The 27200-nt window shown below is 36.5% G+C and overlaps 1 protein-coding gene across 1 annotated transcript in view; it reads left to right on the top strand.

Moving 5' to 3' along the window:
• Positions 1-27200, top strand: part of LOC122139499 (zinc finger protein 184-like) — a 43804-nt gene that overhangs the window by 3709 nt on the left and 12895 nt on the right. Inside the window, exon 2 of the mRNA XM_042737663.1 lies at positions 24597-25891. Coding sequence (XP_042593597.1) covers positions 24782-25891 — 1110 coding nt within the window. The 5' untranslated portion in view covers positions 24597-24781. The remainder of the gene's footprint in view (positions 1-24596; positions 25892-27200) is intronic.

Genomic DNA, 27200 nt, shown 5'->3' with positions numbered 1-27200 from the left:
CCATTATAGAATTGGGGTAGTAATTTAGGAGGTGAAAATACAGTGAAATTACAAATGGCATGGGATTTTAAAGCATGACAACTTAAGGTCTATGAAATGTTTCTATGATGCATTTTTTTAAACAATGGTACTTAAATTTTTCAACTAAAATATTACTATTTCAACCATATAGCCTGTGAATAAATAAAATGCATACTTTTCAATGAAAGAACACTGAGAGTGTAGGTTGCTTCTGGTGTTTGGATTTTTACTTCAATATAATGAGATCCAAGTTTAAGAATAGCCTACACTAGGTTTTTTTTTTAATTTTTTTTAATCTCTATTTAACAGCATTAGCTCAATGAAATACTTCTTCCTTCAGGTAGACTGAATGTTTTCGTGCATTGCTAAATGTTGCGCTCATGATCAATGAGTTGTATTCACTCAAACTGATTTAGTAAAATCAAACCGTGGACGGTGAAGCTGGATCAGTGAGCGCGAGTCACGCGCTGTGAAGCGGGAGCAGCTTACGGAGGATTCCGCTTGGTTTTAAAGCCTTCCTCAAACGCCTACGTTCACAAATAACAATGATTTTCGCAAAAATAATGATTCATTATAAATTGATAATTTGTTATTTTTTTGGTCTAGTGAAAATAATAATATGGGCTGCGAGAAAATAATGAATAAAAAGAGTATGGCTGCTGTGAGTGCAGGCATGTTTCAACCCAGTAACATGACAACACACTGTTCCTCACAGCCAAAAAACAGACCGAGTTCAGCTCAGCTGGAGGGAGTAGTTCTGTATAGCTTGTGGGGGTCGAGATAAAGGTGTGAATCTCTTGGTCTTTCACATGGACAGTGCCTTATGAGGGTTTCAAACTTGCAGAACAGGTTTTAGGACAACTTTAAAGAAAGGTTTGATCCACTTCAAATGTTGACTACTGTATAGCGCAATAAAGTTTATTAGTTATTATAACTTAATTTCAGAGGTAGTGCCTTAACTAAAATAAATAAATAAATAAATGAATAAATAAAAGAAAAAGATGCAAACTGTTGCATTAGGGCTGGGCGATAGGCCTGATATCCCTGATTTTTTTCACAAAGAAATCCGTTTTACCATTTAAATCGATTTTTTTTTTTGCCTCCCTTCTTAAAATCAATATTCAAATGACAAAGAAATTGTTCAAGACAAGTTTTAATATAATTCTTTATCATTTACCAGTCAAATTTATAACTGAGACAAGATGATTAATTAAAAGCAGTAACGTTATTACCTTAATACTGGAAAGACCTTTATTTATTTAATTTTTTTTTTTAATACTAGCCCATCATGCAATCATACAATTAATAATTAATCCGCTCCGCGCTCACTGATACCAGAAACACTGCTCCATACTCGCAACGTGGATAAAGTTGAAATGTTATTTTCATAATGTAGCCTATAAAAATAAAGTAAAAATAAATAAATATATAAATAAAATTACAGGACAGTTTCAAAGGGGATTAAGGCTATTGTGTGCAAACTTTTTTTCCTACCAAACGCCAAACTAATAACATTGTCAGCATTAAAAGGTGATGAAAATAACAGTACATTTTCAGTTATTTTATCTACAGATCGATGCATTTCTTACAGATTTCTGCTCATTCAAAATCAGATACAGATGAAGTACTGCGTGAATGTGCTGTATCTGTTTAAATCACGCTTTAACCTGAAAATATTCAGTAAAAGGAACAGACAAACTCCTTGAGATCTAGCCTGTAACGCTCGACTATTGCTTTTAAAAAATCCGCTCCTAGCTCCAGTCAGAATATCACTGCTCCGCTCATACTCTGCTCGGCAGCGTGTCTCAGACGCGCGGGGGAGGGTGAAGCCCAATCACAACTACGAGCCCTGAGTGGAGCGTCGGCTGTTTTATTTTGTTGCGTCCATACAATATTTTTTTAGAGTATGAAATATAAATTTTCACAGAATGTAGCCTATTCATAAACAATAGGCCTATATTAAACCATCTCTTTAAGTTTTTCTAAATCCCAAATAGAGTCCAGACATCAGTAAAGTATCCGTCTATGAACATGTTTTATAGGTGACAAAAAAACACCAGATTTTTGGGAGACATTATATTTTGTAGACTTATGTGATTTTAAAATGCACAAACCAGAAGCACAATATCTGCAGAGAAGGGCTGGCCATTCTCAAAACATAAAATATCAATTTTATTTTATTAAATTTATTTTATTTTATTAAATTTTCGTTTTTGTGTTTCAGAGGGAAAATCATTGTTAATGCATCTCTCCGTTACAGACCGTTCTGAAAGAAAAATTTATACAAACGCGTATAAAATGCTTTAAAAACTTTAACAGATATGTCTAGAGGGTATTTAATAGATCTGCCCCCACGTAAGATTTTTCTAGTTACTAGTCGGTCATTTGTCATTATTCAACTAATAGCAGGTTTATATTAAATTTACATCTATAATCCATAATGAGCCTTAATATATTCCGCGCTCAAGAACATGCATTAAGTTTGCCCCAAAGCACAGGCAGAAGTAGCCCAATAATTGTGAAAAATTTATTAATAAACAAATGTTTTCTTGTCGGCTGCAAGATGAAATTCACAGTGCTGACTCTCTCCACATGAACGCGCCTTTAGAGAGAAATGAAACCTTCACAGATTACATAATGCTTTCGTTTTGAACTGATTCGTTTAAAAGACATTTCAAGCTTTCTGTAGATATATTTCTCATGTATGTGAGACACCCAGATTTTCAGTTATTTCATTATTAGGGAAAAAATCACGTGATCGAGAGGGCGCCTCCGTCATGCATGCGCATTAATAATTTTTGCACAAACACTTGAATATGAATAATAATTCACATTTTGCATATGCATTACAAAGTAAATATTTTTTTTTTTTTACATGCAATTATCCAAAATAAAACCAAACAAGATTTGTAATTAAGATAAAATGTAGACAAATAAGAATAAATGCTGCACGTGCACTCAGCATCATGCGCGCCGAGCAAATCTTGCACTCTTACATTTTACAGAATATTGTACAAACCTGCATTTAAATGCGGCTGCAATTTATTTCATTTATTTATTTATTTATTTTTACTTTACTTAAATTATATGAAAGCAAGTAAAAAGACTCCATTTAAAAATCACTGAAGTTGTCAATTAATGAATCTCTTTTTTACATCGTGTGTATTTTGTTGATTATAATGACTTGAGTTTAATCATGAGGACATTTTATTAATCAGTCCATTCTTTAGAGTTTCAGTGATTTAGCTAAATCGTGCAGGTTTAATTTATTCGTTTCTTGTTTTAATTAGGCCTAAATAGTTGCTAAACAACATTTGTCATAATACATTTGTGAAAAAAAGGATTGTTTCTATAGCTGCTTCAACAGTTTTTGTGAATAAGATTGTTTGTATAGCTTCAGCAGTTCTTTGTAAGTCAAAGCAAAAGTTTTGTATGTAGCATAACACAATCAACCCAGTTATTTTAAAAATCAGCCAAGACCTAACAGACCAAAATAAATACTTGGCAATACAAGCAAAATTACACAGGATAATGTCATCAGTTTCTGTATAAAACAATGGACTTTGATAACAGTTTCCCTGAAATGTTTTTATCTGCAAATAACAAACTTTAGTTAGACAGTGTGTATTTAGAGAGCAATGTCATCACTGCACAAAGTCTATTTTGCAATAAAAAAAAGGAAGGTTCACCAATATTTAAAAAGTGCACTCATTTTTTTTTTTTTCTTATAAAAAGTGTCACGTCACGATCACAAATAATGGGAGCAAAATTATACAGTGCCTCACGTTTTACTAAAATAAAGAAAATAATTTATAAAACACGCAAGCCTAGCTCACTATGCTACCACTCTTAATGCTCCGATGCAAAGTAAACCACAATTTCTTTTGAATAATATAACATACAATTCATATTATATAAATAATACTGCACACTATTTAAATGTGTCTAATCTAAAATATGGTGTAGAGAAAATATGAGCACAGGCTCATAGGCTTGACATTTATCTTGCTTGAATTCGTTCTAAGAAACGCACATATCTTCATAAGGACTAAACTTTCATCTGTGAATATTAAATATTTTAACTAGCCTAAAGTGTTTTCCTTTCATTTTCTCAGACTGCAGTCAAATATAACAAAACGGTGAGGCAAAGCTGACGTCTATTCGCGAAAATGTGCTTTGACGCGCTTGTTTGAAAACTTGTGATTAAAGCGCCACTCAGCGGTCAAAAGCTGCAAATGCACTTTGCAGACGCCGCGGCCCGGGGTTAAAATATACGTTTTTTGGCTTGGTTGCCTTGGTAAAATTCTCATTTTAGGGGCTTAATATCACGTTATTGGTATTGGGGGTCGCTTCAATCCCGCGGACATGAAAAACAACCGCAGACTTGGCAACACTGGTTCAGGTTGGAGCGGCATTTACTACACAGAGCCGTAGTCCACCGACAAGCTACACAAAATCGCTTTTCAAAATCGAGAAAGAATCGCCTGCGATTTTAAAATCGATTTTGTGTAGACTGTCAGTGAATTACGGCTCTGTGTAGTAAATGCCAACCAGTGTTGCCAAGTCTGTGGTTGTTTTCCATGTTCGCGGGTTGAAGCGACCCCAATACCAATAACGTGATATTTAGCCTCTAAAATGTGAATATTACCAAGGGAACCCTGCCGAAAAACGTACATTTTAACCCCGGGATGCAATTTGTATCGGGAACCTCCTGGAAACGTGATTGGGCTAGTTTTGGACTAGTTTTGAGAAGCAATTGGGCAGATTTTGTTGTGAAAACCTGGCAACCCTGATCTGAATGCACGTGCTGGAGATATACTACTAATTACAGGAGCGTCTTTACTGATGAGATGTGCATGAAAATCGTATTCGTCTGTAGTTTTTGTTGAAGTGCTGGATTTAGAGATGGTTTCTTAAGCAGTGGGCTTACCCGAGCCTACTTAAATGCTGAGGGAAATGTACCAGAGTGAAGAGAGGTGTTGATAATCTGAGTAAGTGAAGGTATGACTGAAGAAGAAACCGCTTGAAGGAGGTGAGTGGGGAAAGGATCAGGTGGACAAGTAGTAGGATGATTGGACAGGATAAGTTTGGAAACGTCCGTCTCTGAGAGTGGAGAGAAGGAGGAGAGAGAGTGTGTATTAGTCGTTATAGAGTTATCATCAGTCTGCGGTGTGGAGAATTAGTCACTGATGGTTCTTGTCTTATTTGTGAAGAAAACTGCAAAGTCGTCAGCTGTAAGAGTCGATGAAGGAGGAGGTTGAAGCAAGTTTTGAAAAGTGTGCGAGAGTCAGAACAGTTGTTAATTTTGTTGTGGTAGTATGATGTTTTTAGCAGTTGAAGACATTTGCAGAGAAGGAAGAGATGAGAGACTGATACACACTGAGGTTGGTAGAGTTTCTTGATTTATGCCATTTCTTCTCTGCAGCCCTGAGGTTTAGAGCGATGTTCATGGAGAACATTGGACAGCCAGGGGGCGGATGGGGTGGTGGCGTGCTGGTCTAGACGACAGTGGGCAAAAGTTGTCCAAGCAAAAGGTAAGAGCGGAGCCAAAGAGTGTCAGTAGCACTGTTCATGTCCAGTGCTAAAAACTGAGAGAGTTAAGGAAGTAAGGATGAAATCATAGAGGATAGGCGAAAGGGGGAGTGTGAGCGTATGTTCCGCCGAAAGGTCATGTGTAGATGAGGTCCAGTTGCTTGCCTGATTTGTGAGTTGCTGTAGTATTATGCTCGCTTGAGATCAAATGAGTTGAGCCGAGGTGTTAAAGTCAGCAGCCTGTGGTTTATCTAGGTGGATGTTGAAGTCACCGAGTAGTACCCAGAGGTGTGTACCATCCTAAGGAAAGTTTGATAGTAACACATCCAACTCCTCCAAGAAGTTTCCCAGTTGACCTGGGGGACGATAAACGTCTACAAAGTGGATTTTAACAGGGTGGGTTATAGTAATTGCATGTGATTCAAATTAACTGTTACCTGTAAGAGATGGTTGAAGATCACATTTCCATTCTTTTGAGATAATGAGACCAGTACCTCCACCCCTCCCGGTCATACGAGGGGTGTGGGAACAAGTGAAATTAGTGGAGAGGGCTGGCGGGAGTGGCAGTGTCTTCAGGTTTGATCCAAGTCTCAGTTAGGGCCATGAGGTTGAGACTGTAATGAGTAGCAACAGAAGAAATGAAATCTGCTTTGTTAACAGCAGACTGGCAGTTCTAGAGACCAACTGGAATAGAGAGTAAAGTAGTAGAGGTCAGAGGGACAGGCCGTAGATTTTTGGGATAGGCCTGCCTTCGACATACAGTGCGTGCTCTCCGAGTGTTCATAGTAATAGTAGAGATAGTGAGTACAAGTGACCTATATAAGTATTTGAGAACAAGCTATACAAAAGAAAAAGGGGAGAAAATCAATACTCAGGTGACTTGTAGGTGTCCTTGCTCAGTGGAGTCATGCAGGTAGAGTCGATGGTCGTCTTTACACTCGTTGGTCTTCACACGAGGGAGGCTTCACACGAGGGCTGCCGCGCGACCACTGCCGCGGTGAAAACTACAACTTTAATATTTGCCTGAGTACCTGTTATTGAAGTCAGTTGGCTACGCCTCACTATTTAGCAGACTGAAACCGGTGAGTCCCGTGATAGGCCAAACGAGAGAACAAATGGCACTTCAGCACGTATTTACCACGGTAAAAAGCACAGTAAATTAAACAAAGTTTCCTAGCAACGACAACCGCACTGTAGTCTGAGAAACCGAGGCAAAACACTTACAAACTGCTGTCCTTTTCTGTTGCTCGACTACAAAATATCTTAAGGCTAAAAGTAGCTCCTAACTTGCCTATTTAGGAGAAAATCTTAAAAATGGTGTCAGTCCTAAATTAGTACTCCTAAATTTCTGCCCTAAGAGTATTTCACAAAGTGTTTTAGTGCTAAAATTAGCTCCTAAATCTGTGAAACATTAGGAGTAGTGAAGAGGACTCGTAAGTCACTAAGACCAAATGTGAAATATCCTAAAATGGCCAGCAATTCACCTTGGAATATAAACATTTTAGAAAAAAAAATTTCTGATTGGATTGGATGGGAGGTTATCCCAACTCCAAATGTTTGATTATATCCTTAATATAGCGGTTTCTCGCTCCAGTTTGTTTTTCTTTTATGTTTGCATATCTTACTATCTGCCATGATTATTCTGCTAATTAAAAGGCTGTTTTTTATGCATATTACCAAAATTTTTATTAGTCGCTTAGTCACAGAAAAAAACAAAATTTCCACATGAAGTGGCGAAATCACAAATCGTTAACAGCTGGTCTATGTGGTATAGGCCTAGTTCATTGGGCATGACATCCATATGCTCACCTAACATTCATCGACCTCAAATATATGGCTTATCAGCCGAGATATTTATGTATTAGTAGCAACTTTACATGGCAGCTCAATCTAATGTTAGCCTAGAAAAAAAGTGTGCATGTTTGTGCAGAGTGTGGAAGCTGAACAGTAGCGTGCTTGGGCTACTGCAGACAGATGGAGGTGCCGCTGCGATCATTTGCTCTTTAAATGATTTAATTTAATTTTTTTAATTTTTGGTCATACAGATAAGAGTAATGTATCTTTTGTATCTGTAAGACTATGTTTATATTCGTGTGCACTCAGAATAGCAACGAAATGTTTTGCTTTGTAAATAAATTAAAGCAAACTTGATGCACTTTCTGGTCGTCTCAGTCTCTGTGAACTTGAGTGTATCACTTCGAAACTCTGTGTATGCTTGCCTTATTACAGACATGAAAATATATCTATAGAGAGTGACACTTTTAAATGAACCAATTCAATTGCTTGCTGCGGAGATGAGTCACTGTCGCAGATAGTGTCTCTTAAACCAAAAACAGAAAGCACTATAACAATAAATTACGACGTTACAATAAATTAAAACATTATTGCAGTGTACTTGCTGTTTTTCCCTAACAAGTTCATAATTATTATATTTGCTGGGTGCACTGTGCAATGAAAAAAAAAATTATACTTTGGACCAACCGAAAAAAAATTGCTGTAATATGTTACAAGTAAATTTATTAGTTTTTCTCAACCTAGATTTTTGATTTGGTTGAAACTTTTAAATTTTAATTTAATATCAATCAAAATATTTCTTTTGCACAAGATTAAAAAAAAAAAAAATTATGGAAACCAAATCATTATTTTTACTTTGGTACAACTTAAAATTTTTACTTTGGAAAAACTTACTTTTTACCATAACATCCAAATATAATTTTTTACTGTAGACTAAACTCAAATAAGTTGCTCTAATTGTGTTACAAGCAATTTGTATTACATTTACTCAAGTTAAATTTCTGATTCATTACAAACTGTATTTTTAATAACACCTAAATCAATTTATTTTTCTTAAGTCCTAAAAAAAAAAAACTTTACTTAAATGTAGGTCAATATATGTTCACTTTAAAATAAAACAAAAGCATTTTCAGTAAATGCTTAATTTAGTTGATTTACTACAAATAAAGACAGGAATATTCTATTGGAAAGACCTCGATGTTTATTGTGGTGTCTTTTAAAATATGTATCACCTTCTCTGTCAAAAAAATACTTTTTTTTATAATAATAAAAAAGCCCGATTTTTCTGCCAGTTAGACTAGCCTGTACTTTACACATCAACAAATGATGGAAAAACACTGGTATAAAATAAAATGGTCTTCAAGATTTTTTTTTTAAAAACATTTTCAAACTTTCTGTAACCTTAACCACATTAATGTGGTATGTTAATCTTTTTCTAAAAGTCTCCTTTAAGACTTGAAATATTTAAAATAAGTGTAAAAAATTAAGTTTACAGTTAAAACTGCTAACCTTTGAGATACGTGGAGAGAAATGACCATCAACCTTATTGCAAATGCAAATCAAGAGACCGTGTTTCCCACAGCCTTAAAATCCATTTTGGCGGCACTTCCCCCCAGCATATACAGTATATGTATATGCAAATTCATTTTTCTGTCAACAGGAGGCGCTTTAAGAGCGGAGAGAGAGAGCAGTTTCTCTCCGGTAACGGCTGTAAAGCAGCGCTGAGCTCACAAAAGCTTCCTTATCAAGCATTACATGCAAGATGAAATGAAAATGATCGATACAGTGACATAAAAAGAAACACATCGGGTTTTTGGTTTTGAAACGTGCAGGTGCTCATGTTTATTCAGTGAAGTCAAACCCTTTTGGAAAATCTATTTGTGGTGGTCATGTTTTGATATTGTGGCGGCCCGCCACAATAAATCAATGTATGGGAAACCCTGAGAGAATCAAAAAAAAAAAAAAGAAAAAACAACAACACTACAGTTCAACTGCTTGGGGTCCAATCCATGAACAAAGTTTGGTCTTGAGTGCACAAGTCAGTTTAAAAGGGTTAGTTCACCCAAAAATTAAAATTATGTAATTTATTACTCACCCTCTGTTGCTCTACACCAGGTTATTCAAATCTTACCCTCAAGGGCCATGCACTGCATAGTTTAGCTCCAACCCTGATCAAACACACCTGAGCATGCTAATCAGTGTCTTCAGGATCATGTAGAAAATCACAGGTAGGTGAGTTTGATCAGGGGTTGGAGCTAAACTCTGCAGTGCACTGGCCCTCGAAGGTAAGATTTGAATAACCCTGCTCTACACTGTAAGACTTTGTTTATCTTTGGAACCCAAATAAAGATATTTTTGATAAAATCCGAAGGCTCAGTGAGGCCTCCATTGACAACAAGATAATTAACACTTCCATATGCCCAGAAAGCTACTAAAAACAGGTTGAACCACTGTAGTCACATGAACTGTTTTAAATATGTTTTTAGTACCTTTCTGGATCTTGAGAGGTTCAGTGGCATCGCTGTCAATGGAGGCCTCACTGAGCCTTGGAACTTCATCAAAAATGATCTTAATTTGTGTTCTGAAGATGAAGGAAGGTCTTAGATGTAGGGGTGTAGACCAACATGAGGGTGAGTAACAAATAACATTATTTTTAGGTGAACTAACCCTTTAAGTAAAACATCATTACAATTGCTGCCATTGTGAATTTTGCATTATTAGGGGGCCAAGCACCGAAGGTGTGTAGGCACCTATTTTATCCGTTAGCGTGATTTTTTTCTTCTGCCGCAAGTCTATGGCAGCCCATAGAACGCGCGTTGTGGGAAAGTTTGTGAATTTGTGCACACTGATAGAGGACAGTGAGAAAAGTTACCATAGGAAATTTGGAGTCTCTAACTCAAACTCTCTAGCGCCACCACTTGTCTAAACTTTCAAACATTTTATGATAATAACTTTTGAACCATAATCCACAAAGATAAAAATATTTTTTCCTCTGATTCCTTGGCTCATGCAGAGTCAAAAGGACACCAAAATTCAAAAATCAATTCAAAAAAGGTTTAGTTTTTTTTTTCGCTATTTTCAATTGTTTGTAAAATCTATTTTTTTTCGAACTCTCCTAGGCCATTGAACCGATTGTCATGAAATTTGAACCAGATCATCTTCTGACCAAAAGGTGATGAAAATAACAGTACATTTGCAGTTATTTTATCTACAGATCGATGCACTTTCTTACAGATTTCTGCGCCTCATTCAAATATCAATACAGATGAAGTACTGCGTGAATGTGCTGTATCTGGTTAAATCCACGCTTTAAACCTGTAAAATATTCAGTTAAAAGGAAACAGACAAAACTCCTTAGATGATGCTAGCCTGTAACGCTCGACTAATTGCTTTTTTAAAAAATCCGCTCCTAGCTCCAGTCAGAATATCACTGCGCTCCCGTCATACTCTGCTCGGCAGCCGTGTCTCCAGACGCGCGGGGAGGGGTGAAGCCAATCACAACTACGAGCCCTGAGTAGTGGAGCGTCGGCTGTTTTATTTTGTTGCGTCCATACAATATTTTTTTTAGAGTATGAAAATATAAATTTTTCACAGAATGTAGCCTATATTCATAAACAATAGGCCTATATTAAAAACCATATCTTTAAGTTTTTTTTTTTCTAAATCCCAAATAGAGTCCAGACATCAGTAAAGTATCATGTCTATGAACATGTTTTATAGGTGACAAAAAAACACCAGATTTTGGGAGGACATAATATATTTTGTAGACTTATGTGATTTTAAAATGCACAAACCAGAAGCACAATATCTGCAGAGAAGGCTGGCCATTCTCAAAAACATAAAAATATCAATTTTTATTTTATTAAATTTATTTTATTTTATTAAATTTTTCGTTTTTTGTGTTTCAGAGGGAAAATCATTGTTAATGCATTCTCTCCGTTACAGACCGTTCTGAAAGAAAAATTTATACAAACGCGTATAAAATGCTTGTAAAAACTTTAACAGATATGTCTAGAGGGATCCTTAATAGATCTGCCCCCACGTAAGATTTTTCTAGTTACTAGTCGGTCATTTGTCATTATTCAACTAATAGCAGGTTTATATTAAAATTTACATCTATAATCCATAATGAGTCCTTAATATATTCCGCGTCAAGAACACATTAAGTTTTGCCACAAAGCACAGGCAGAAGGCAGCCCAATAATTGTGAAAAAGGAGACATTTTAAGTACTTTATTAATAAAACAAATGTTTTCTTGTCGGCTGCAAGATGAAAATTCACAGTGCTGACTTCTCTCCACATGAACGCGCCTTTAGAGAGGAAATGAAACCTTCACAGATTACATAATGCTTTCGTTTTGAACTGATTTCGTTTAAAAGAATTTCAAGCTTTCTGTAGATATATTTCTCATGTATGTGAGACACCCAGATTTTCAGTTATTTCATTATTAGGGAAAAAATCACCGTGATCGAGAGGGCGCCTCCGTCATTGCATGCGCATATAATAATTTTCGCGCACAAACACTTGAATATAATAATAATTCACATTTTGCATATGCAATTACAAAGTAAATATTTTTTTTTTTTTACATGCAATTATCCAAAATAAAACCAAACAAGATTTGTAATGTAAGATAAAATGTAGACAAATAAGAATAAATGCTGCACGTGCACTCAGCATCATGCCGCGCCGAGCAAATCTTGCACTCTGACATTTTACAGAATATTGTTACAAACCTGCATTAAATGCGGCTGCAATTTATTTCATTTATTTATTTATTTATTTTTTACTTTACTTAAATTATATGAAAGCAAGTAAGAAGACTCCATTTAAAATCACTGAAGTTGTCAATTAATGAATCATCTTTTTTACATCGTGTGTATTTTGTTGATTATAATGACTGAGTTTAATCATGAGGACATTTTTATTATCAGTCCATTCTTTAGAGTTTCAGTGATTTAGCTAAATCGTGGCAGGTTTAATTTATTCGTTTCTTGTTTTAATTAGGCCTAAAATAGTTGCTAAACAACATTTGTCATAATACATTTGTGAAAAAAAGGATTGTTTCTATAGCTGCTTCAACAGTTTTTGTGAATAAGATTGTTTGTATAGCTTCCGCAGTTCTTTGTAAGTCAAAGCAAAAGTTTTGTATGTAGCATAACACAATCAACCCAGTTATTTTAAAAATCAGCCAAGACCTAACAGACCAAAATAAATACTTGGCAATACAAGCAAAATTACACAGATAATGTCATCAGGTTTCTGTATAAAACAATGGACTTTGATAAACAGTTTCCCTGAAATGTTTTTTATCTGCAAATAACAAACTTTAGTTAGACAGTGTGTATTAGAGAGCAATGTCATCACTGCACAAAGTCTATTTTGCAATAAAAAAAAGGAAGGTTCACCAATATTTAAAAGTGCACTCATTTTTTTTTTTTTTCTTATAAAAAGTGTCACGTCACGATCACAAATAATGGGAGCAAAATTATACAGTGCCTCACGTTTTACTAAAATAAAGAAAATAATTTATAAAACACGCAAGTCTAGCTCACTATGCTACCACTCTTAATGCTCCGATGCAAAGTAAACCACATTTTCTTTGAATCATATTAACACACAATTCATATTATATAAATAATACTGCACACTATTTAAATGTGTCAAATCTAAAATATGGTGTAGAGAAAATATGAGCACAGGCTCATAGGCTTGACATTTATCTTGCTTGAATTCGTTCTAAGAAACGCACAATATCTTCATAAGGACTAAACTTTCATCTGTGAATATTAAATATTTTAACTAGCCTAAAGTGTTTTCCTTTCATTTTCCCCGACTGCAGTCAAATATAACAAAACGGGGAGGCAAAGCTGACGTCTATTCGCGAAAATGTGCTTTGACGCGCTTGTGTTTGAAAACTTGTGATTAAAGCGCCACTCAGCGGTCAAAAGCTGCAAATGCACTTTGCAGACGCCGCGGGCAGGGGTTAAAATATACGTTTTTTGGCTTGGTTGCCTTGGTAAAATTCTCATTTTAGGGGCTTAATATCACGTTATTGGTATTGGGGTCGCTTCAACCCGCGGACATGAAAAACAACCGCAGACTTGGCAACACTGGTTCAGGTGGAGCGGCATTTACTACACAGAGCCGTAGTCCACCGACAAGCTACACAAAATCGCTTTCAAAATCGAGAAAGAATCGCCTGCGATTTTAAAATCGATTTTGTGTAGACTGTCAGTGAATTACGGCTGGGTGTAGTAAATGCCAACCAGTGTTGCCAAGTCTGTGGTTGTTTTCCATGTTCGCGGGTTGAAGCGACCCCAATACCAATAACGTGATATTTAGCCTCTAAAATGTGAATATTACCAAGGGAACCCTGCCGAAAAACGTACATTTTAACCCCGGGATGCAATTTGTATCGGGGAACCTCCTGGAAACGTGATTGGGCTAGTTTTGGACTAGTTTTGAGAAGCAACTGGGCAGGATTTGTTGTGAAAACCTGGCAACCCTGATCTGAATGCACGTGCTGGAGATATACTACTAATTACAGGAGCGTCTTTACTGATGAGATGTGCATGAAAATCGTATTCGTCTGTAGTTTTTGTTGAAGTGCTGGATTTAGAGATGGTTTCTTAAGCAGTGGGCTTACCCGAGCCTACTTAAATGCTGAGGGAAATGTACCAGAGTGAAGAGAGGTGTTGATAATCTGAGTAAGTGAAGGTATGACTGAAGAAGATCTTACCGCTTGAAGGAGGTGAGTGGGAAAGGATCAGGTGGACAAGTAGTAGGATGATTGGACAGGATAAGTTTGGAAACGTCCGTCTCTGAGAGTGGAGAGAAGGAGGAGAGAGAGTGTGTATTAGTCGTTATAGAGTTATCATCAGTCTGGCGGTGTGGAGAATTAGTCACTGATGGTTCTTGTCTTATTTGTGAAGAAGAAACTGCAAAGTCGTCAGCTGTAAGAGTCGATGAAGGAGGAGGTTGAAGCAAGTTTTTGAAAAGTGTGCGAGAGTCAGAACAGTTGTTATTTTGTTGTGGTAGTATGATGTTTTAGCAGTTGAAGACATTTGCAGAGAAGGAAGAGATGAGAGACTGATACACACTGAGGTTGGTAGAGTTTCTTGATTTATGCCATTTCTTCTCTGCAGCCCTGAGTTTAGAGCGATGTTCATGGAGAACATTGGACAGCCAGGGGGCAGATGGGGTGGTGCGTGCTGGTCTAGACGACAGTGGGCAAAAGTTGTCCAAGCAAAAGGTAAGAGCGGAGCAAAGAGTGTCAGTAGCACTGTTCATGTCCAGTGCTAAAAACTGAGAGAGTTAAGGAAGTAAGGATGAAATCATAGAGGATAGGCGAAAGGGGGAGTGTGAGCGTATGTTCCGCCGAAAGGTCATGTGTAGATGAGGTCCAGTTGCTTGCCTGATTTGTGAGTTGCTGTAGTAGATGCTCGCTTGAGATCAAATGAGTTGAGCCGAGTGTTAAAGTCAGCAGCCTGGGGTTTATCTAGGTGGATGTTGAAGTCACCGAGCAGTACCAGAGGTGTACCATCCTAAGGAAAGTTTGATAGTAACACATCCAACTCCTCCAAGAAGTTTCCCAGTTGACCTGGGGGACGATAAACGTCTACAAAGTGGATTTTAACAGGGTGGGTTATAGTAATTGCATGTGATTCAAATTAACTGTTTACCTGTAAGAGATGGTTGAAGATCACATTTCCATTCTTTTGAGATAATGAGACCAGTACCTCCACCCCTCCCGGTCATACGAGGGGTGTGGGAACAAGTGAAATTAGTGGAGAGGGCTGCGGGAGTGGCAGTGTCTTCAGGTTTGATCCAAGTCTCAGTTAGGGCCATGAGGATGAGACTGGAATGAGTAGCAATAGAAGAAATGAAATCTGCTTTGTTAACAGCAGACTGGCAGTTCTAGAGACCAACTGGAATAGAGAGTAAAGTAGTAGAGGTCAGAGGGACAGGCCGTAGATTTTTTTGGGATAGGCCTGCCTTCGACATACAGTGCGTGCTCTCCGAGTGTTCATAGTAATAGTAGAGATAGTGAGTACAAGTGACCTATATAAGTATTTGAGAACAAGCTATACAAAGAAAAAGGGGAGAAAATCAATACTCAGGTGACTTGTAGGTGTCCTTGCTCAGTGGAGTCATGCAGGTAGAGTCGATGGTCTTTACACTCGTCGGTCTTCACACGAGGAGGCTTCACACGAGGGCTGCCGCGACCACTGCCGCGGTGAAACTACAACTTTAATATTTGCCTGAGTACCTGTTATTGAAGTCAGTTGGCTACGCCTCACTATTTAGCAGACTGAAACCGGTGAGTCCCGTGATAGGCAAACGAGAGAACAAATGGCACTTCAGCACGTATTTACCACGGTAAAAAGCACAGTAAATTAAACAAAGTTTCCTAGCAACGACAACCGCACTGTAGTCTGAGAAACCGAGGCAAAACACTTACAAACTGCTGTCCTTTTCTGTTGCTCGACTACAAAATATCTTAAGGCTAAAAGTAGCTCCTAACTTGCCTATTTAGGAGAAAAATCTTAAAAATGGTGTCAGTCCTAAATTAGTACTCCTAAATTTCTGCCCTAAGAGTATTTCACAAAGTGTTTTAGTGCTAAAATTAGCTCCTAAATCTGTGAAAGTGATTAGGAGTAGTGAAGAGGACTCGTAAGTCACTAAGACCAAATGTGAAATATCCTAAAATGGCCAGCAATTCACCTTGGAATATAAACATTTTAGAAAAAAAAAATTTCTGATTGGATTGGATGGGAGGTTATCCCAACTCCAAATGTTTGATTATATCCTTAATATAGCGGTTCTCGCTCCAGTTTGTTTTTTCTTTTATGTTTGCATATCTTACTATCTGCCATGCTTATTCTGCTAATTAAAAGGCTGTTTATATGCATATTACCAAAATGTTATTAGTCGCTTAGTCACAGAAAAAAAAAATTTCCACATGAAGTGGCGAAATCACAAATCGTTAACAGCTGGTCTATGTGGTATAGGCCTAGTTCATTGGGCAGGACATCCATATGCTCACCTAACATTCATCGACCTCAAATATGGCTTATCAGCCGAGATATTTATGTAGTAGCAACTTTACATGGCAGCTCAATCTAATGTTAGCCTAGAAAAAAAGTGTGCATGTTTGTGCAGAGTGTGGAAGCTGAACAGTAGCGTGCTTGGGCTACTGCAGACAGATGGAGGTGCCGCTGCGATCATTTGCTCTTTAAATGATTTAATTTAATTTTTTTAATTTTTGGTCATACAGATAAGAGTAATGTATCTTTTGTATCTGTAAGACTATGTTTATTCGTGTGCACTCAGAATAGCAACGAAATGTTTTGCTTTTGTAAAATAAATTAAAGCAAACTTGATGCACTTTCTGTCGTCTCAGTCTCTGTGAACTTGAGTGTATCACTTCGAAACTCTGTGTATGCTTGCCTTATTACAGACATGAAAATATATCTATAGAGAGTGACACTTTTAAATGAACCAATTCAATTGCTGCGGAGATGAGTCACTGTCGCAGATAGTGTCTCTTAAACCAAAAACAGAAAGCACTAGTGTAACAATAAATTACGACGTTACAATAAATTAAAACATTAATGCAGTGTACATGCTGTTTTCCCCTAACAAATTCATAATTATTATATTTGCTGGTGCACTGTGCAATGAAAAAAATTATACTTTGGACCAACCTAAAAAAATTGCTGTAATATGTTACAAGTAAATTTATTAGTTTTTCTCAAACTAGATTTTTGATTTGGTTGAAACTTTAAATTTTAATTTAATATCAATCAAAATATTTCTTTTGCACAAGATTAAAAAAAAAAAAAATTATGGAAACCAAATCATTATTTTTACTTTGGTACAACTTAAAATTTTTACTTTGGAAAAACTTACTTTTTACCATAACATCCAAATATAATTTTTACTGTAGACTAAACTAAATAAGTTGCTCTAATTGTGTTACAAGCAATTGTATTACATTTACTCAAGTTAAATTTCTGATTCATTACAAACTGTATTTTTAATAACACCTAAATCAATTTATTTTCTTAAGTCCTAAAAAAAAAACTTTACTTAAATGTAGGTCAATATATGTTCACTTAAAATAAAACAAAAGCATTTTCAGTAAATGCTTAATTTAGTTGATTTACTACAAATAAAGACAGGAATATTCTATTGGAAAGACCTCGATGTTTATTGTGGTGTCTTTTTAAAATATGTATCACCTTCTCTGTCAAAAAAATACTTTTTTTTATAATAATAAAAAAGCCCGATTTTTCTGCCAGTTAGACTAGCCTGTACTTTACACATCAACAAATGATGGAAAAACACTGGTATAAAATAAAATGGTCTTCAAGATTTTTTTTTTAAAACATTTTCAACTTTCTGTAACCTTAACCACATTAATGTGGTATGTTAATCTTTTCTAAAAGTCTCCTTTAAGACTTGAAATATTTAAAATAAGTGTAAAAATTAAGTTTACAGTTAAAACTGCTAACCTTTGAGATACGTGGAGAGAAATGACCATCAACCTTATTGCAAATGCAAAATCAAGAGACCGTGTTTCCCACAGCCTTAAAATCCATTTTTGGCGGCACTTCCCCCCCAGCATATACAGTATATGTATATGCAAATTCATTTTCTGTCAACAGGAGGCGCTTTAAGAGCGGGAGAGAGAGCAGTTTCTCCGGTAACGGCTGTAAAGCAGCGCTGAGCTCACAAAAGCTTCCTTATCAAGCATTACATGCAAGATGAAATGAAAATGATCGATACAGTGACATAAAAAGAAACACATCGGGTTTTTGGTTTTGAAACGTGCAGTGCTCATGTTTATTCAGTGAAGTCAAAGCCTTTTGGAAAATCTATTTGTTGTGGTCTGTTTTGATATTGTGGCGGCCCGCCACAAATAAATCAATGTATGGGAAACCCTGAGAGAATCAAAAAAAAAAAAAGAAAAACAACAACACTACAGTTCAACTGCTTGGGGTCCAATCCATGAACAAAGTTTGGTCTTGAGTGCACAAGTCAGTTTAAAGGGTTAGTTCACCCAAAAATTAAAATTATGTAATTTATTACTCACCCTCTGTTGCTCTACACCAGGGTTATTCAAATCTTACCCTCAAGGGCCAGTGCACTGCATAGTTTAGCTCCAACCCTGATCAAACACACCTGAGCATGCTAATCAGTGTCTTCAGGATCATTAGAAAATCACAGGTAGGTGAGTTTGATCAGGGTTGGAGCTAAACTCTGCAGTGCACTGGCCCTCGAAGGTAAGATTTGAATAACCCTGCTCTACACTGTAAGACCTTTGTTTATCTTTGGAACCCAAATAAAGATATTTTTGATAAAATCCGAAGGCTCAGTGAGGCCTCCATTGACAACAAGATAATTAACACTTCCATGTGCCCAGAAAGCTACTAAAAACAGGTTGAACCACTGTAGTCACATGAACTGTTTTAAATATGTTTTTAGTACCTTTCTGGATCTTGAGAGGTTCAGTGGCATCGCTGTCAATGGAGGCCTCACTGAGCCATTGGACTTCATCAAAAATGATCTTAATTTGTGTTCTGAAGATGAAGGAAGGTCTTAGATGTAGGGGTGTAGACCAACATGAGGGTGAGTAACAAATAACATTATTTTTAGGTGAACTAACCCTTTAAGTAAAACATCATTACAATTGCTGCCATTGTGAATTTTGCATTATTAGGGGGCCAAGGCACCGAAGGTGTGTAGGCACCTATTTTATCCGTTAGCGTGATTTTTTTCTTCTGCCGCAAGTCTATGGCAGCCCATAGAACCGCTTGTGGGAAAGTTGTGAAATTTGGCACACTGATAGAGGACAGTGAGAAAAGTTACCATAGGAAATTTGGAGTCTCTAACTCAAACTCTCTAGCGCCACCACTTGTCTAAACTTTCAAACATTTTATGCTAATAACTTTTGAACCATAATCCACAAAGATAAAAATATTTTTCCTCTGATTCCTTGGCTCATGCAGAGTCAAAAGGACACCAAAATTCAAAAATCAATTCAAAAAAGGTTTAGTTTTTTTTTCGCTATTTTCAATTGTTTGTAAAATCTATTTTTTTCGAACTCTCCTAGGCCATTGAACCGATTGTCATGAAATTTGAACCAGATCATCTTCTGACCACGCTGGCAAAAAGTTATGGAATTCAAGTTGATTAGTCATACTGTTTCCGAATAGCACATGAACGAATTCTACGAAAAAGCATGCAAAAGTGGATGTGAGGCTATATGTCCACAATGGTTTGGTTTATTGAGACCAAATTTGGTGTGTGTGATAACAAGCATGACCTGAGACTACCTGCAGTGTTTCGGCGCTGTGCCCCCTAGTGGTCAGGACATATGAAAAATGCATATTTTTGCCCATAGCTTCTAAATGCTTTGGTCAAAAATCACAACACTGGTCTCTTTAGATTCGGTGGGTCATGCCAAGTCGAGTGATATCCCATTTTCCTGTGTCAGCCATTTTAGTCATCTGCCATTTTGAATTATGTTCTAAAATGCTGTATTTCTCGAACGCATTAGCATATCGTTAAGAAAATAATTACAAAATCTTCGGCTCCATGCCCTGATGGTACTCAAAAAGTTTGGGGGCAGTGCCACCTTGTGGTCAAAAGTTATGATGAAATTTCCAAAAATGCTAATAACTTTTGATTGCATTAGTTTATTGTAATGAAACTGGTCTTAAAATATTCTTAGGGTCGTGCCGACAACAGACATACCAATTTTTTTAGTAGGAAATCTGAACTCCCTGTCCGCCATTTTGATTTGTTAAAAACCTACTTTTTCTAACTCCTCCTCAACTGTTGGTCTGAGTTTCACCAAAATCGAGTCATATCATTTTCAGACTGTGCTGATAAAAATGTATGTATTTCGTGTAGATTAACAACACCGTTTTCGTACAGCACGGTTACAAATTTTAGACATGGTGCCAAAATGAGTCTGAGTCTATATCTTTGCAAAGCTTTGACATAATGACAACAAACTTTGTGTCTGCCATTGTCACCTCACGCAGAACACACCAATATGATTTGATTACAGCGCCACCTGTTGGTCAAAAGTCATTAAATCATATTACTAGAGGTTGAATTTATGATTTTTCAGCCATTTCAATTACAATGATCCTAAAATTGCTTTTATTACTCATTGTTGCATTTGGTCTGATGTTCCATGCCATGCTTAACTCCTAATGTTGCCGCTGGAGTGCTTGGCCTTGTAATTGCTGCTTGCAGCTATATTTCACATTGATATCAGTGCCTCAATATTTATGCCACAGAAACAGCTCTGTTAACAAAAATATTGAATTAAAGTCTGTTTCTCTCTTACTTTTAACAATGGCCCCTTCCATTAATCATGGAATATATCTGAATACAAGATCTAATGCAATAAAACACATCCTGTATCCAAATGTCTTGGATTACTCCAGTATTTAGAGCTTGACAAGGTGTGTTTGAGTTCACTTGGGTAGCTCAAATTTAGAATGTAGATGAGGCCAAACAACATGGCACATGCATGTGGGATTGATAGCATGTCATTAAGGACCTGCACCCCTTCAATAACAATTCCAACGTGATGTGGTGGCTGGAGAGGATCCTCATCTTCCTTGAAGACATAAACTGCCATTGTACATCTTTGAAGCTCTGCTTCAGCTTCATCCTTCTGAACAACCTAATAAAAGACAAAGACAAGACATTACAAAGTTATTTTGATGAAATCAGTTACTGATGTGGAGCTGGAGCGGAGTGATTATTGTAGCGCGGAGGGGAAATTGTTGCCGCTCCACTCCGCTCACATACAAACCCGATTCCAAAAAAGTTGGGATACTGTACAAATTGTGAATAAAAACAGAATGCAATGATGTGGAAGTTTCAAATTTCAATATTTTATTCAGAATACAACATAGATGACATATCAAATGTTTAAACAGAAAATGTATCATTTTAAAGGAAAAATAAGTTGATTTTAAATTTCATGGCATCAACACATCTTAAAAAAGTTGGGACAAGGCCATGTTTACCTGCCTTTCCAGATGTGTAAGCTGCCCATGCCACACGCACTCATGCAACCCCATGCCATCAGAGATGCAGGCTTCTGAACTGAGCGCTGATAACAACTTGGGTTGTCCTTGTTCTCTTTAGTCCGGATGACATGGCGTCTCAGTTTTCAAAAAAGAACTTCAAATTTTGATTCGTCTGACCACAGAACAGTTTTCCACTTTGCCACAGTCCATTTTAAATGAGCCTTGGCCCAGAGAAAACACCTGCGGTTCTGGGTCATGTTTAGATATGGCTTCTTTTTTGACCTATAGAGTTTTAGCTGGCAACGGCGAATGGCACGGTGGATTGTGTTCACCGACAATGTTTTCTGGAAGTATTCCTGAGCCCATGTTGTACTTTCCATTACAGTAGCATTCCTGTATGTGATGCAGTGCCGTCTAAGGGCCCGAAGATCACGGGCATCCAGTATGGTTTTCCGGCCTTGACCCTTACGCACAGAGATTGTTCCAGATTCTCTGAATCTTTGGATGATATTATGCACTGTAGAAGATGATAACTTCAAACTCTTTGCAATTTTTCTCTGAGAAACTCCTTTCTGATATTGCTCCACTATTTTTCACCGAGCATTGGGGGAATTGGTGATCCTCTGCCCATCTTGACTTCTGAGAGACACTGCCACTCTGAGAGGCTCTTTTTATACCCAATCATGTTGGCAATTGACCTAATAAGTTGCAAATTGGTCCTCCAGCTGTTCCTTATATGTACATTTAACTTTTCCGGCCTCTTATTGCTACCTGTCCCAACTTTTTTGGAATGTGTAGCTCTCATGAAATCCAAAATGATTAAGTATTTGGCATGACATTTCCAAATGTCTCACTTTCAACATTTGATGTTATCTATATTCTATTGTCAATAAAATATAAGTTTATGAGATTTGTAAATTATTCCATTCCTTTTTTATTCACAATTTGTACAGTGTCCCAACTTTTTTGGAATCGGGTTTGTACTCTGATCCTTTTTTTATCTGTACACAAATATTTTATCCTTTTATTTTTCAAACATTCCAGTTGATTTTCATCTTTATAATGATTTAATTTTAGGCCTAATGAAAATGAAGGAAAAAAGACAAGATCTGAATGAGGTGGAGGAGAAATATCAGGATCAGAAAGATCATGAGGTCAATGGAGAAAATTGAGTTGCAGTATTAAAAAAACAGAAGTCAAAAGGCCTTTCACCTGCTCTGTGTGGAAAAACTTTTAAACATAAAGGAGACCTTGATAATCATTTAGTAACTCACACTTCATAAAAGCCTTTCACATGTTAAAGGGTTCATCGGATGCCCATTTTCACAAGTTGATATGATTCTTTAGAGTCTTAATAATATATATATATATATATATATATATATATATATATATATATATATATGGTGAATTTTTTTTGGACGGGCAGTGACACACACACACACACACACACACATATATATATATATATATATATATATATATATATATATATATAATATATATATATATATATATATATATATATATATTTTAATACTTTGGTCAAAATTTCTCAAGTGTAGTGTAAAACAACACCAGTTTTACCCCGTCAAAAACAGCTCTGTTCACAGTCAGCTGTTTCGGTGCATGTTACTTTAAATGCTAATGCGCTGTGCTCATCCCGCCTCTTACTTCAGTGGGGCAACAAGGCACTCTCATGAGACTGTAAACTTTAGCTACATTTAGCCGCCTAACTTGCTAACTAGCACATTTTTAGGAAAGGTGATTTGCAAAGATTCATTAAAAAAAAAAAAAAAAAAAAAAAAAAAAAAAAAAAACCTTATACTCACTTCTTCTGTTGGTGAATCTGGATCACAAATGATTTGCTTGAACATAGAAGCATTTAGGTAGATTGGGGGCACATTCACTTCAAAAACAAAATCAAGCCATCTTAAGCTGCTCAGATGTTAGGAGTAAATGACGACTGCTGTGTTGTTATTTACATTCAGTTCAATTAAAGTTTATTTGTATAGTGCTTTTCATGATACCAATCAATGCAAAGAAGCTTTACAGAAAATATTAAGTTTCTACATTACATTTAGGAGTATGTTTTTAGTGGTGATTTTGGCAGAAATGTTCAGTGAGAATCATGCAGTTAGTTACAAATTACACTTAATCAAACAGACGGTTAACACTTAACTGCAATGATTATATGTTGCTATTAAACTTTCAGATTGCGACTAAACATTGTGATTAAGCAAAATTTTGCAGTTTTATATGTTGTTCCAGAGTTAACGTCATCTGAGGTCTTCTGGGGGTTGACATCATCTCTACTCAGGTGTTCGTAAGGATTGGATCTAGACTGAAGCTTGTCTAATTCCTTGTTGCCTTGGCATGCAAGTCCCATGACAGAAACAGAAAAGCAAATAGAGATGAAACTAGTGTAGCTGCTATTTCCACCAAACAAAGATGATGTGTTCAACCCAAGCAAAAGAATAAAAAAAGAGCATTTGATCAGAAGCTGAAGTACCAAGTTACAAGATACATTGTGTGAATGCTTGGCTAAAAAGATGTGTCTTTAATCTAGATTTAAACAGATAGCGTGTCTGAACCCTGAACGTTATCAGATCTATTATTAAATCCAACTCCTCAATTGCTTAGGTGACATTCTTGTCTACATCTGCTCCGGCGTCGAAACAATGATGAATTGATGACAGCTCCCTCAGAGCAGGTCTGTGCTAAAACACCAGTGTCAATCAATAATCGTGGGAGGAGCCTGGATCTGTGTGATGTCACAGCCAATAATTTGTACACGGTTTGATCTGAGAAAGGGGATACGATTTATGGGAATTAAAAAAAAAAAAATTAGTGGTTTTGGAACCGTGACTTTTTCAAACCGCAGAATACCTTGAAACTGGTTATCGTATTATGCCTAATATGCATGTATATTTGCAGTTTTAGATTGAAGATTGTTTCTGTTAAAACAAATTAAGAGCGGTTGAATAATATAGATGGAGCAGCAAATAATAAGGGACACTTTGTTCAAAAAATCTATGTTAGATAATTGTGTAGTTGATCAAACATATTTATTTATACAATTTATAGAAATTGTCTGTTAGACCAGGGATGTACTTTCACGTTTCTGTTTTTGTTTGTTTGTTTTTCAGGTTAGAGACAAATTAACAGTTTTTGCTTTTATTTTAGAGTTTATTGAAGAAAGCGAGGAGAACGAGGTACTGAGTAAAGATAAGGAGAAACATCATGACAAAAATGGAGAAAAACCTTGGTCTCAAACCAAACAGAAAGATTTAGAGAAAAGAAGCTATAAATTTTTCACCTGTCCTCAATGTGGAAAGAGTTTCACAAGAAAAAATAGTTATGTGCTTCACATGAGAGTTCATACTGGAGAGAAACCGTACACATGTGATCAGTGTGGGAAGAGTTTCACACGATCAGCATACCTTAAATATCACATGAACATCCACACTGGAGAGAAACCATACAAGTGTTCACACTGTGACAAGAGATGCAGTTTGTTAAGAGACATAAAAAGACATGAGAGGATCCACACAGGAGAGAAACCGTACACATGTGATCAGTGTGGGAGGAGTTTCACACAATTAGGACACCTTAAACATCACATGAACATCCACACTGGAGAGAAACCATACAAGTGTTCACACTGTGACAAGAGATTCAGTCGGATAGGAGCCATAAAAACACATGAGAGGATCCACACAGGAGAGAAACCGTACACATGTGATCAGTGTGGGAAGAGTTTCACACGATCAGCATACCTTAAACATCACATGAACATCCACACTGGAGAGAAACCATACGAGTGTTCACACTGTGACAAGAGATTCAGTTTGTTAAGAGACATAAAAAGACATGAGAGGATCCACACAGGAGAGAAACCGTACACATGTGATCAGTGTGGGAAAAGTTTCACACGATCAGGAACGCTTAAATATCACATGGACATGCACACTGGAGAGAAACCATACAAGTGTTCATACTGTGACAAGAGATTCTGTCGGTCAGGAGAAATAAAAATACATGAGAGGACCCACACTAGAGAGAAACCTTACACATGTGATCAGTGTGGGAAAAGTTTCACACGATCAGGAACGCTTAAATATCACATGGACATCCACACTGGAGAGAAACCATACAAGTGTTCATACTGTGACAAGAGATTTAGTCGGTCAGGGGACCTAAAAACACATGAAAGGATCCACACTGGAGAGAAACCTTACACATGTGATCAGTGCGGGAAGAGTTACACACGATTATTATGCCTTAAGAAACACATGAACATCCACACTGGAAAGGAACCTTATAAGTGTTCACACTGTGACAAGAGATTCGGTCTTTTATCACATCTGAAAACACATGAGAGGATCCACACTGGAGAGAGACCATATCACTGCACTGATTGTGGGAAGTGTTTCAAACATTCATCATCTTTACACAGTCATACAAAAAAAACTATCACAGTAAGTATTCAAGATTCAGCTGAGATTCTGATAAAATCAATGTTATTGTTCTGTATGTGTGACTGTGAGGGACTGATACACGATAGTAGAGCTGACATTATCAAGTATGTCACCGACATTGAACAAGACAAGGTTTTGTTTGTTTGTTGCAAAGTCCAAAAGCATTTACTGTGTGATTAAGTCTATTAAGGCCCCGGTATACTTCAAACGTAGTTCATTTTCGTTGGGGGCAAAAAGAAGTTCGAAAAGGGCTAAGCGACGGTATACTGTTTCCGAATATACCTTCTCCTCCGTGCTGCTGGAGGCAGAGTGTAGATTAATGTAAACATGACTCGCGTATCTACTAAACACAACAACGATGAAATGAAGAAGTGTAGGCAATCTAGGTGTGAGACGGCACCAATGGTCAGAATATTATAGACAAAAAAATAAGAGTCAAGTGTCATGTTTGCAATACAAAAGAACCATAATCAGTCCTTTATGGGAAGTGTGAATGTCTCATAGTCCGAAAAACTTTAGCATGATGTGAAAAAAAAAAAAATATATATATATATATATATATATATATATATATATATATATATATATATATATATATATATATATATATTTATTTATATATATATATATATATATATTGTCAGTTTGTTACTTTATTTTATTAGTGTTCATTTATTATATTAATATTGATAAAGTGTTACACCTTTTTATATTTTATGTGGTGTCATGATTTACTTTTGATAAAAACAAAGGTTTATTATTGTACAGTAGGTGGCCATCCAAAATGTTGGTTCTACCGCCGCTCGTACCGCCACCGCGGCGTCTGCAAAGTGCATTTGCAGCTTTTGACCGCTGAGTGGCGCTTTAATCACAAGTTTTCAAACAAGCGCATCAAAGCACATTTTCGCAAATAGACATCAGCTTTGCCTCACCGAAGTGTTATATTTGACTGCAGTCAGGGAAAATGAAAGAAAAAGTATTTATTATTCACAGATGAAAGTTTAGTCCCTATGAAGATATGTGCATTTCTTAGAACGAATTCAAGCAAGATAAATGTCAAGCATATGAGCCTGTGCTTATATTTTCTCTACACCATATTTTAGATTAGACACATTTAAATAGTGTGCAGTATTATTTTTATAATATGAATTATGTGTTATATTATTAAAAAGAAAATGTGGTTTACTTTGTATCGGAGCATTAAAAGTGGTAGCCTATTGTGAGCTAGGCTTGCGTGTTTTATAAATTATTTTCTTTATTTTAGTAAAACGTGAGGCACTGTATAATTTCGCTCCCATTATTTAGGCCT

This window comes from Cyprinus carpio, chromosome B13, assembly GCF_018340385.1.
Source record: "Cyprinus carpio isolate SPL01 chromosome B13, ASM1834038v1, whole genome shotgun sequence".
Lineage (NCBI taxonomy): Eukaryota > Metazoa > Chordata > Actinopteri > Cypriniformes > Cyprinidae > Cyprinus > Cyprinus carpio.
Note: the sequence above shows the minus strand (reverse complement) of the source record. Positions and strands in the feature narration are given on the sequence as shown.